Source organism: Dendronephthya gigantea, unplaced genomic scaffold (assembly GCF_004324835.1).
Source record: "Dendronephthya gigantea isolate DGI-Jeju-01 unplaced genomic scaffold, DenGig_1.0 000019F, whole genome shotgun sequence".
NCBI classification, from domain to species: domain Eukaryota; kingdom Metazoa; phylum Cnidaria; class Anthozoa; order Malacalcyonacea; family Nephtheidae; genus Dendronephthya; species Dendronephthya gigantea.
Genome location: NW_021163029.1, coordinates 341,817 through 355,176, shown reverse-complemented (window position 1 = coordinate 355,176; position 13,360 = coordinate 341,817). Strand labels below are relative to the sequence as shown.

Here is a 13,360-nt window from a genome sequence, read left to right as displayed (position 1 = left end):
GTTTTTCACAAGCTATGTGCAAAGATGCAGAACATCCTTCTTCGACACATGCATCATGCATGAAAAAGAGTTTTTCATTTTGACAAATAAGTATGGAAATTAGCCATATCGCGAGAACTCGCTGTTTTAGCCCCTGAGCCTCGTTCTCGCGTTGTGGATTATTTACACATTTTTTGGTCAAAATGAAAAAATCTTTTTCATGCATGTGTTCTGCATCTTTGCACGTGGCTCGTGACAGTAAACCTCGAAGCCATTTAAAATGTAGCCTAAACTTAATACGTTGTGACGTAAAACGTAGTGACGTAATTACCGAAAAGGTCTATTGCAGATGCAGATAAAAAACACAGAGAGTATACAGAAGTCGAAATAATCATAGCCTACGCACAGTAATCATTGGCAATACAATATATCTGTATCACTGTGAAGTTCGCCCCACGATCTGCCGGAGATTCGTCCTCGGAATGGGCCTCCTAAATTCCTAATAGTCCTAATAGGCAGCATATTATGATATTCCAGTGTTTTCAATCACTCAAAAGTGGAATATGTTTTAATTTAGTTATAGCATTTTCTCCAATTTTTGCATTTGAACTAGAAATTTACGAGAGATAAGTAGCTTATCCATGCATTGCTTGACGGCAATTAGAATAAAGCAGTTGATTTTATTGAGAAATTGATTATTCAAATTGACCTTTTCGGTAATCACATCACAACATTTTAACATCACAACGTTTTAGATTTAGATCATTAATGAAATGGATTTCAAGTTTTACTCTCACGTCTAAAGGTCTATTTAAGAATCTATTATTTGTAAATATGTCGTCACAATTACAGAATACCAGAAATTATTTGTAAATTTGACGTCATAATTACAAATAGCGCTATCCAGCGGATAGTGGTTTTTTCAATCGCTTCAAAATCGCGCCCGTTTTTGGTATAATTTTGATTAAATCTTTTTATTCCTATATCGGGGATCGTCTTTAATAATTTTTGGTTCCAATGCTGAAATTTCATTGCTTTTCAAGCATTTTTAGAAAGGTTGAAAAAATCACTATCTGGTGGATAGCGCTATCCGGCTTTCATACAACCGGCCCCAGGCATTTTCTACCAGGTTGCATGTTATTTTGTCCTCGTCGACCTCAATGCATGTGTCGCTACCTCAGTATTTCACTGTGCAGATATTCAGTCTAAAGCAACAGTTCCTATTTATAAATATAAAGGCCATGGATATTGCTTTATTATAGCGATGAAGATGCATGAGAGGTGGTACCACACCAACGCTATTTTAAAAGACTTTGTAAAATTTCAGGACAGATATTGGAACTTTCGAACAAACATATAGAACAGATATATCGCTGAAAATAATATTGCCGACAAAAATACAATGATTTAAACGCGAGATCTATGCAAGGATGCTAGTATTTGGCTCCACATTTAAAGCCGACGGCCTCTTTTTACTTATTGATCCTTTATTAAGCATTCAGTTTGCGTTGAAAGAACTATGCAAAACAGAACTGCAAACTAATTATCGTTTATGAATATATTAAACTAAAGGTTAAACTGACCACCACTGTCAGAGTCTCATAACATTTTATCGTAACAAATGAATTTTTTAATTTTGCTTTAATTATAACCGTTCACTTTGATTATTACGGCTATATATAGTATAGTGTGTCATCAGAATTTGGTGGCTACGAGTTGTGTAAAACACTTTATAATATTATTTAAAAAATAAATGTTAGAATGTTGGAATAGCTTCAAATCAGCCGTACTTAGTCACCATGATTATCATAATCATGGAGGTGGTATAATTTTTTGTGAGATTGTGATACTGTCCTATGTCCTAAAGTGCTGTTTACTTTCCAGCAAGTCATAATGACCTATTCTCTTTTTAAACTAAATTTAAAACTATAGAAAAAATTACCAGTCCAGTTGGAAGGGATATCCCAAAATGGAGTAAGAATAAAAAGATTGGTTGCAAAATGTTTAAACTATCGCCTTGCGAAGTTGGCAATTGTTTATAGAAAACGTGGTAAGAATTTTTTCGCGCGTAAAGTTTGAAATTTAGTTTAGAGGAAGATTGGTCAATTACATGGTATTGCCTATTATAACTTCCATCGCAAATCATTAATTTTCTTCTCGATATAAAAGGTGAATTTGCTTGGTTGATCTATTTTCTTGGTTGATCTATGGGGTCTGGGTGTGCGAGCAGCCATTACTGAATGTAGCTGGTGGGAGACAATATTTCCACTCATAGGAAGAAACTCAAAGCAGTCTCTTGCGCGGCGTATTAATGGGATAATCTGCCTGAATCAATCCGTGCTATTGTGTTTATTAATAATTATAAAGTATTTATTCATAACTACAACAATAATAATTTTTTAAACTAGAATATTCTACAATACTTGTAAATTGAGATAATCGTCGAGTTTGTAATACTTATTGCATACTTCATTTAATCGTAGTATACTAGCTTAATTAATTGGTTGATTTGATTTGATTCGTTGATAATTACTTTATTTCATTCGATTGATAATGATTGATTGATTAATTATTGATTGATTGATTGATTGATTGAACGAAGTTCGATAACATGATTAATTAAATATTGATTGATTGATTGATTAATTGATGGATTAATTGATTGAACGAAGTTCGATAACAATGTCCAAAGCTATGGTGAGGGGATGCATGGATGGCTTTCCAACGTTTCCAAAGTTCGTAAATGATTTTCGATAGCCATAACGCGATTTCTAGCATACTGCCTCATTTCAGGAACGCCAGCATCTTCAGCCAAGTGTTCAGCTCGTTTGGCAAACTTCAAAGCATCCGAAATCACCTGCTCTTTTTTAAGTGCTGTAGCGACTGTTCCTGCTTGGTAAAACAAGTCGGACTGGGCGAGAAGTTTTTGAATAGAACGAAGATCGCTTAGCCCAGACTTTTGGCGGATTACAATGTGATGACTTTCGTCAAGGCAGTTTTGCGCCTCATCTGTATTTATAACTGAAACATCGCGATCTAAAAGCATTGTTCCTTCAAGTGAACTTCCTGAGAAAAACATTGCTTTGGTCATATTAATCTTATGCCGGAGATCCATTTTCGCTGCCTTAAATTCAGGCGACACGTATTGTAAGTGAATTTCAGCCTTGCAGTAACATTCTTTTGCTCTCGTGATGAATGGACTCCGTTCAGTTTTACCTTCTTTTTTCATTGCTGTAATATTGAAGACTGTTGCCATGAGAACAAGATAAGCTGCTGAGACGATATCAGGGTGAATCTTATCTAGTTTCTGTAATGATTTCATGGCAATCTTGCAACTTGCTTTAAAATTACCACGTGATCTTTCGCTTAAACAGTTCAAATATTCTCCCACGATCTCGAACGTTTTCACGTTTTCAGACTTCGATAAGGTTGTCTTGTATTCTTTAAACATTTCATCAGCTTTTTCAAAATAACCTTTCCTCAAACACAATTTTATCAACTTCGATAAACAGATCAATCTGATGTCGATGCTGTCGTGGTGGTCTCGTGCCTTGTCAGCTGCTTCCTTCAAGTCGCTCCACTCGCAATCATCAATTAGAAGATTTGTCAGCATTTTGTCAATGTCAAGTTCGTACGATGCTTTACTTGTTTCGTCTGATTCCTCATTATTTCCATCTAAATTAACACAGTCTTTTTTCATTGACAATGCTATTCATCAAAATTGTTATGCGGTATGCCCTGTATGGGGCTAACAGCTCTAGTAAAATTGTCTGACATTAAGCCTCTTTTCTACCAGACGAATTTATTAATTCGCGCGAACAGATAAAAAGTAGGGAGCGATTCTACTTTTTCGCGGCAACTTTTTTCGCAAACCAATCACATCACCGGATTTTAGAACAAATTCACCTAGTGGAAAACAAGCTTAGACAGAGTAAAGTCTATGAATAATTCAAAACTTTACCTTTCGCCCTTCCCAAACCTTCCACCATATATTTGGTCCAAGTTTCAAAATCGATCATTTTTGCCTCATTTTCTCTCATTTCGTAAGATTCAGGGAACTGCGTAAACACACCTCCAAGACGTTGCGCGACATAAATGACGATTACGAAAGTTGAAGCAACTTTTCCCCCGTTCTTATACTTTACTTCTTCGAAAACCATCTGCCATTGCTTCTCTTCTCCATCCGTTTGACTGTTATCAGACCATATCATATTCTTAATTGCTTTACTGACCTCAGTCTCTAGCTCAAGTCGATCCTGCAAAGTGATAGTTTCTCCTTGCACTATCCCATCGTCGTCTATACCAATATAGATATGGCCACCTCTATAATTTGCAAATGCCGAGACATAACACTGGAGTTTACCATTTTTAATCAACCTTTGAGTGAGATTGGAGCTTTTCGTTCGCTTTACCAGTAAACTCTTGAACTGAACGGTTTTTGACTCACCAAAACCAACTGGAGAGCCCAATATAAAGTTTTTAAAATGTGAACCTGGAGTAACAACCTCTAGCGAAGGAATGTTTTTGCACAAAATGTCCCTGACTTTCTTTATGGGGTCTTTCGGTGATAATTCGATGACTTGTTGATTAGTTGGTAAATATAAATGGTAATTCAAAGTATAGATATAGTTGATGTCTGTCGCGGCAACAGTGATTTCCATAGATTCGCTTTTCCTAACAATAGTAAGGTCATACACGAGGGTTGCCACTCCGGTAAATTCACATACTTTTTGCTCGATCTTTCGAACCGACTCTTTTATGTGTCGCTTAGGTGCGTAAGTTGGATCAAACTTTATCCGCAATGTTCCTCCAAGTCTACCATTAAATAAAGCATTTATGATGTGTACAATTTTCTTTATTACGGTACCTTCGTAAATTCCGTTACGGTTTTCGCTCATCTTGGTGGCACAAACGAACAAGTCGACAAATATTGGCATTGTGACAGATGATTATTTCAAACTTAATGACAGGCGGTAGTACAACCAATTTGTTGGAAATTTGCTATCAATTTGGCTGTCAGTGGTCATCCAGATGTGCAACCTGAAAATCAATTATATAAGCACTATTTTCATATTATTTTTCATTGCTACTAAGCTCTTATAGAATAATGGATGGCTCGACGCTGAGTAGTAACATATCAGTACAGAGTTTGCATGAAAACTAAAGGTTTGTACTATTTAGTTACCTTTTTAATGTCTAAGCCGTTATGCTGACTTTCTGACGCCTTCGCGCAAACCGGTTAAAAAAGGAAGGAAGTTTCGGTTCTGTCTGTATTTTCTATACTCGCGAGAATTTAATTATATGTTGATAAGCAATTATGATTTAATTCAACATCGAATAATTGAAATGGAACCCCAAAAAAGAATATAGCTCATAACAGTTTGCTACGACAAACGCTCATGACTATAGTCATTCCGTATAAATCGATACAGTAATTCAGTTTTAAAATTGACTCGATTGCTTCATTTACCGTAGGATTATCAACTTACGCCCGACTAGGGATGAAAATTGATCGCCATTGGGTTGGGGGGCACCTGGTAGGGATCACTTTTGTTATGATTATTCAATTCTTCAGAAATTGTTTTCAATGAACCCTGACATATACAACCTGCACCACCCCATACATCTGTACATACGTGAATTTACACCCCCACAAGCAACGTTCTCCATAGCTTAGTGGTTAGAACACTGGGATGAAATTGATCGATATTATCATTGAACATACGTTCTCTCGAGTGTTAGAGAATGGAAAGAACTGATTATACTTATGCACAGGGAAAGGTAAGGGTTGCACGTGGTGGACACTTTGCACATGCAAGTGAAAACGCAATGCGCAATGAACAATAATGCACTAAAGTCGTATGTAAGAAGTTGACATGAGATTGCAGTAAGAGAATAGCAGAATATAAATTGAAGAAAGCAAACTTGTCGTTTGGTTTATCATATTTAATTACTTATGAGCTGTTAAAATATTTTCATTCTTTTTCTGTACGCGCTTTACAAGATACACACGGGGAAAACGACTGCAATTTTCTGGTAAAAATTTGGAAATAAACGGATGATCATAAAAAATTTGACTATACCCTCATTCTTACGAAACTTAAGCCCCGGTCAAACGAGAATACGAGAGTGTATGAGAGTTGCAACTCTCGCTAGCGTTTGACCGCAAACTCTCATACACTCTCGTGCACTCTCATCAACTCTCATCGACTTTGAACTGGTTCAAATTTTGCAGATATTTCACTAAAACATGGCTGACAATATGAACACGCTGAGATTCGTAAAACTGTATGGTTCGATTTACCGCTCTTGGTCCTTCAACATGCGTTTGTATTTGTTCTGTGAAGTATAAGAAGAAATGGAAACCTACTAGCTATTGGAAAGAAAGCTCTATTTGTTGCAAATAGAAGATCAGCATGTGTATATGGTATACGAAAAAACTCTAATGTGGAACTGTGGCATTATCGTTATGGTCATTGAGGTACTGGCAATGTAAAATAATTGATGAAAGGAGATATGGTTAATGAAATGAGCTGTGAAGAGAAATGCAAGGGACGTTTAATATGTGAAGGTTGTATCCTGGGAAAACAACATAGAACTGAATATCGAAAAGAAGGAGGAAAGCCCGCATCTGAAGTCATGGGTGTACAGTGATGTCATTAGACTAATGTCGGTCAACTCATTTGGCGGCTCACGGTACTTTGTAACTTTCATTGATGATTGTTCTCGTTATACATTCATCAAGAGAAAGGACAAGGTCCTTAAAAAATTCAGAGAATTTGTAAGCATGCTACTAATCTCAAAGGAATATCAATTAAAGTTCTCCACACGGATAATGGAGTGAGTACTGCTTTAATGAGTTCAAATGAATTAAATCATACCTGAAGGAGAAAACAATCAGCCATCAACGTATATATACTACCCCTTACTATTCTGCACAAAATTTAATTTAATTTATTTAATTTAATTTTTTCAATTTAATTTAATTTAATTTAATTTCAATTTAACAACTTTATTCGAGAATAATAACCAAATAAGGCTGGAAACAAACGGGACGATGTCCCATGCTAGGTGTATCTGAAAGGATGAATAGAGCACTCGTGCAGTCCTGAAGCTATTAATAGAGAGCTTTAGATTTGACTACGGCTCCCGCTACGGCTACGAGATTCGTCACTGTGGCGCGAAACAAACGTTGTATGCATACGCCACCTCGTACTGGCATAATAAAACTCTGCAAACACAATAATAAATGCATGTTTATCCTGTCAAATATTTCGGAAATTTTACGCCTACTATTTCGAAAAATACACATAATCAAAGGCCACGGTCACGAAAAACAGTTCTCTCAAATTATTTTCTGGAAAAAACGAGAAAATGTCAACTTTTATAGCTTTTTAAACCACGTAGTGAGGACTACGAAGTTTTCTTAAAATGCCGTAGTCAGATGAGCGACGGCTACGAGTCTCTGGCGTCAATACGAAGTATCACGAATATCACGTCAATGTGACGAATCTCGTAGCGGTAGCGGGAGCCGTAGTCAAATCTAAAGCTCTCTATCACTGCTGCCTACCTTCGAAACCGAAGTCCAACTGCATCTACAAGTCCCACAACAGGGATTGTCAGTTAGCTTTTCTTCATATTCCAAAAGAGAATCGACGGAGGTTTGATGAGAAGGCAGTTATCTTTGTTGGTTACCCGATGGAACCAAAGCCCAAAGGTTATAAGTTCTTTGAACCATTATCAAATAGGTTTGCGTGGAAGGGATGTTTCTTTTGTTAAATAACAGTTTTTCTACAAGTCTCATTTGATTTTTCTGAAGAAGATATTTTGTCGGATAAAGTTCAAGAACAACCACTTGAACTTGCATTCAGGACCTGATGAATGTCGAAGAGATAGGACCAGGTCAACCTGCAGTGGGAGTAACATTTGAGGAAAATTTTCTAAGAGAAGTTGAGAATCTATGTGAAGAATCTAACTGCTGGGAATCTAACTTCTGATCATGATGTTGATGAACCGTCAAACATTAAGGAAACCTTGAATTGTAAACATTCTGTTGAATGGAAAGAAGCGATGGATACTGCGTATAAATTCCTCATGCAGAATGAGACATTGGAACTTGTTTCTCCTCCAGCGGGGAAGACCATTGTCGGAGGTCGTTTGGTGTTCAAGGTTAAACACAACGCAGATGGAAGTGTAGAAAGATACAAAGCTCGCCTAGTCGCCCAAGGATATTCTAAAGCACAAAGTCTTGATTACGAAGAAATCTTCTCACCCGTAGTACGAAAAGGCGGTTTTCCACCAGGCGGAATTTTTCGATCGAACGAAATTTTTCGCTCGATTTTCTTTTCAATTGTGACCGGTGAAGGAAGTCCGCTACGGTTGAATTCTGACAATTGAAAAGAAAATTGAGCGAAAAATTTCGTTCGATTGAAATATTCATTATTTAGCGGTGGGTGGCCTTAGCTAGGGTGTAATTATAGCCCTGTTGTTACCTGCCTATGTATGTGTCGTGGTTATTCATGTACATAAATTTTTTAAATATATGAATAATTAAATAAATTCCGCCTAGTGCCGTAGTGGAAAACCGGGTTAACACTTTAATCAGGTCTTCGTTGTTCGTTGGCCAAATGGATACAAAGACACTCAGCATTTCTACAAGGAGAATTACATGATAAAATCTATATGTTTCTGTGAATACATCCCCTACGACAAATGGTCACAAAAAATCAAACTGATCAGATCCATGCATATATACCAAGTCAGTGAAATTCAAAGATGAAAAGATTAATTTTGTCATTCTTGATCTTGCCCTCAGTTTGTCATTATGTCGACGATATGTTATGGTTCTCCAACAATACCGAAATGTGAAAAAGAGAAAAGGTTGCATTTGCACAAAGGTTTGACAAAGAGGATTTGGGAGAAATCAACTACATTCTGGGAATCACAGTGAAGTGAAGAGATTGTAAAGCCAAAACACTCGTGAGTAACCAACCAAAGTATACAGAAGGGATACTCAAGAGATTTCAAATGGAGAATTGTCTACAGTGTCTACACCCATGGAAGTTGGAATGATCAAAGTTTGTTTTTCTTACCAAAAGATGAAACACCAGTGGAAGTGCAACACCAGTGGAGTATGTTTTTTCTTGTATTTTATCAAATTGTCTGCTGGTAATGGTTTTCAGTGCAACAATATCAGATGGCAATTGTAGCTACTGTTACCGGACCAGATATATCATCTGCAGTAAGATTTCTATCAAGATTTAGCTCTTGGTCAGGAAAAAAACATTGGTAAGGACATTGATATTTCTTATTATTTTATAAGCTAGCTATTCAAAGTATGTTAGGTGATGTAATGACTAAAGTCTTGCCAAGAAACACTTTTGAAAAATTTAGGGAAATGTTGGGTGTTATATAGGCACATTTAGCAACAATCAGACAGTTAGATCTTTGTGTATTTTAGTTGATATTTTAAGTTAAACATGTAGTCATTAAGCAGGAATGTTATATTGGGAACTTTATATAACATATTTTGTTATATAGGTGCTGTGTATTTTAAATGTGATTGGTTCATTTGTAGTCACATGACTTTAAATAAATGCAGTGTTTCCCGCTAGGGAAATGCAGTGTTTAATTCCCGCATACTGTCATAACAAAGACAAAGTAATGTGTGTTTTTTTTTAAATGAAATTATTGTGTGACATGTGTGTTTATATTCCTATACAACAAAACACTTAATGTACAATTCCTCTGGAAATAGTGAGTTTTTTCCCTTTGAGTCTCAATGTTTCGCTCGACTTAAGAAAACAAAACTCCTTATTCTCCTCGGTAGCATACATTAAGTTTATAATGTAATAAACCAGATGTTATGTGATTTGTCAACATCTAAAATGGCTACAATTTTCACTTTGCATAACTATCCACTGACAAGTTACAAGAAAGTGAGGCCAGGTTTTCTCCTGCCAAAAGTTCAAAATGTTTTTCAAAAAAATTCAAAAGTAAACAGATGTTAAATTTTGGCTAATTCTTGTGAAACCTGTAACAGGTCTCTGCTCTTTTTCAAATAGGTCTTCAATGCTTCAAATATGCTTTGTATAAAGCATATATATCATCCTTTTGTAATTTGTATAGGTTTCAAGCTAGCTCTGTGAGAAATTGCTTTTAGCATATTTCAATCTCAGGAATTTAATGTTTTTAGACTTTGATGTTTGTTTTTTCCTGGTTAATTTTTCTTTGACATTAAATATTATTAATAAGGTTTATAATGTTTCTTAATTAAAGACCACCAGCATTCAAGGCTGGACTCCTCCTTTAATACTATTTATTATTGTATTACAATCTCACATAGCTTAAAAAATTGCCTAGGAAATAAACTACGTTCAGTACGTTAATTGCACTAGAACACAGCTGAACTTTATTTCGCATAACACGTCGTTTTATTTAAATTGTAAAATAGTTGAGACATTTGTTTACATCAACTTTGTTTTTCAAAACATTGGAATAATCACCTTTGTAATATTTGTTCACCTCGCCTTCGGCGAATAATTTATAATTCATTTTTTGATATTTAATGTTCTCTATCTGATAGCGAGTACTGTTTATCTTAATTCAAGATTACAAGATACATAAGGGTGATATATATTTGTTACATTAGGTACACGTCATCCATATATGCCTATCGCGATCACAGAGAAACTGCCACTCTGCCAAAAAATATTATTTTCGTACCTGGAAGGTTCCATTTTCAACCTATTCATCTACTATATTCTAGCTGATATATCTGCTAGCCAAAACAGCGTTTAGCCAAATTGCTTAGCCAGAGAACGTTAGGTTCTGATTTGTTCTGATTTCTGAAATTGGGAATTCCCTATACGAGAATGTCCCCTTGAAGAGGATAAAACACGTATGAGTTTATAGGGTCTGTTCATTTCAGACTTGGGGCGCTCCATTATTAAGCGGCCAAAATGGTCAGACCAGTCGTATTTTGAATTGATATAGAGTATTTCGTTAAAAATATAGCGGTGAAACTGCATTTTCCTTGCTAATCAGATGTAAATAACATTAAATCTAGATCTGAATGCAGATTCTCAAACACTCTAAAATACCCGGTCCACCGTTTTTACCGTGAAAAGGGGGGCTATTATAGTCTGGCGGTTAGGCTGCTTTAAGGCGATTCTCCATTACCTGCACTCCGCCCGCGCGGGAGCGCGCTTTGTTTTTCAGACCCGTCACGGTCGCATGGACAGATTTTCAAAAGCCGCTTCGCCCGCGCGGGTGAAGCGAACGGTAATGGAGAGCAGCCTTAATCCATCAAGGATCGGATTTCGGATATATCTACGTTTTCGTGGCGGTTTACGATGAAGAGATCATTGTACGGTAGCGAAAAATCATTGTTTTTTCGGGTTTAAAATCAATGTTTGGAAGTTTTAATGGAAGGTATCTTCAAAGATTTTCGTATGATCTTAAAGCTTTGATTTTCTTTTATGCGGAGTTTCTTTTATGCCATATGCTGTTCATATGGTTCTTTGAAGAGAAACCCAATTTTATGTCGATCAGGAAAATGGCGGTTACGGATTTTCGAAGAAAAAAAATGACGGTTAACGGTGAAAGAGGATAAAAATATGGCGGTTTCCGGATAGACCGACTCCCTATAATAGCCCCCCTATAAAGGGAAGCGTGGGTATTTCTGTCCTCACCAGTTATAAAGCAGTAACCTGTGTTATCCAATATCCCTCAATAGTCAATAGTTCATCATGATAAAAAGTTAGTGAAATTATAATTTTTTTCCTATGTTATTGGTCAGCAAATGTAAATAAATTTGACCAACAATATTTATTTTAGCATTTATGAATTTTGAATTTTAAAATTTTATTGGGTCCAACTATGCCGGTGGTGACCAATTTCCTAAACCTATATGTTATTCAGATATCACTAGGTTTAAGCAGCCATATATTGTCATCGCAAATTGATAACAGTAGTTTTACTCAAAAATTTATCCACTGTAAAAATGCAAAATAAAATAAATAATAAAAAGTAAAAGCGTAGTTTTTATACGCTGATATATGAAAACGTTGGTCAATATTACATGACCGGTACCCTTCAACCCTATGGGGAGATCGTTCATCATGCCCCAGTCAGTATCCTTTCTCGCCTTAGCAGTACTGGTCATACTGCTTTGCTAGACGACTTCAAAATTCGATCTTTATGCCCTTTTCCTGACAAACTGCTCATTCACAAAGCCTTCTTATTTCCAACTCGGTATATATAAACATTCTCTAAACATACTGTCATACTGCGCAGTTCTGTTCCTCTCCTTCTACTCAGATCCAATTCTCAGATCCAGTCCACTCTTGAACTTGTAAACTTGTTTTTTTGTAAATAGATATAATTGTTCATAATTCTACTAATCTTTGAAGTGGTTGGTGTCTATTTTGTTTACTCCGTATTTGCTGTAAGAGTGTATTTTATTTCTACAGATCTAGTATGAGCTTGGTATGTCGTTTTGCAAAGACATTACCGACTATTAAAGGCGTTACATCATTGCTTTAACTTCAAAAAGAGTTATAGAAACTGTAAATCAACAGCGTCTTATTTAAAAATTTTAATTTATATAGTGTTAAATGTTCAGAATGTCCTCAATCTGGAAATTTTCGGTTAATTGATACCAATGACAATATTTTATTTTACAAGCTGTTAATTATTAGTGATTTATTATATTAATGCATATGGAATAAGCTGGACACTATTATTAATTGTCCGAATAACATAAAAATCTAGCAACTAGTCGTTTCAAATTTTAAATTATATTAGCGGAAAGAAAGTTAATAAGTGTGCTTATTTTTGCTTTGGCAATGGCATGTAAAACATTTTGTTTTTCACTTAACTCTAAATTAGAATTTAAAATTATCGCCCTTTTATTATTTGTGTTTTATTAAAACTTCTTGCAGCATAAGCTGAATTACAAGTTGAAAGGAGTAATATTACAAACATATTACATTTCGAACTTACTATCGTACGGTTAAAAAGTCCAGAGGGAAAACTAAAAACAGTTCAATTCAGGTAGATCGATGATACCTTAAGGGTTCTACACTATATAGAAAATATAGTTACTTATCAATTGTATTTACAAGTTACGAAGTTTAAAAATCTATCAGTATTTATAGAGTTTAAACAACTTGGTTCATGTATCTGCCGTAAATAATATTCATGGTTAATACCAGCACTATTATTATTATTAAGAATTTCCTTCAAGGGACCAGCTAGTTTATTATCTCTGACGAACTTCTTGCAAATATCTTCTCGTCTTTACCGATTCCATCTCCTTACATTTCATTGGGTTTAGTCGCATACCTCTCGAGCAGGCATACTCCTGTATATGATTAAC

At 35.7% G+C, this 13,360-nt stretch overlaps 1 protein-coding gene across 4 annotated transcripts; it reads right to left on the bottom strand.

Moving 5' to 3' along the window:
* Positions 1-2,593: 2,593 nt before the first annotated feature.
* LOC114521155 lies at positions 2,594-10,818 on the bottom strand. 4 transcript variants are annotated; one of them, XM_028541570.1, is made up of 5 exons: positions 8,735-8,998; positions 8,472-8,631; positions 7,550-7,887; positions 3,941-5,019; positions 2,594-3,654 (listed from the first exon to the last, which is right to left on the bottom strand). In XM_028541570.1, the coding sequence occupies exons 4-5, from the start codon at positions 4,914-4,916 to the stop codon at positions 2,672-2,674; spliced, it is 1,959 nt and encodes a 652-aa protein (XP_028397371.1). In that variant the 5' UTR covers positions 4,917-5,019; positions 7,550-7,887; positions 8,472-8,631; positions 8,735-8,998; the 3' UTR covers positions 2,594-2,671. The 4 variants fall into 4 exon arrangements, with proteins under 4 accessions (XP_028397371.1, XP_028397370.1, XP_028397373.1 ...); XM_028541569.1 differs by having other exon boundaries at positions 8,472-8,998; XM_028541572.1 differs by lacking the exons at positions 7,550-7,887; positions 8,472-8,631; positions 8,735-8,998 and adding an exon at positions 10,705-10,818.
* Between the last annotated feature and the right edge of the window lie 2,542 nt (positions 10,819-13,360).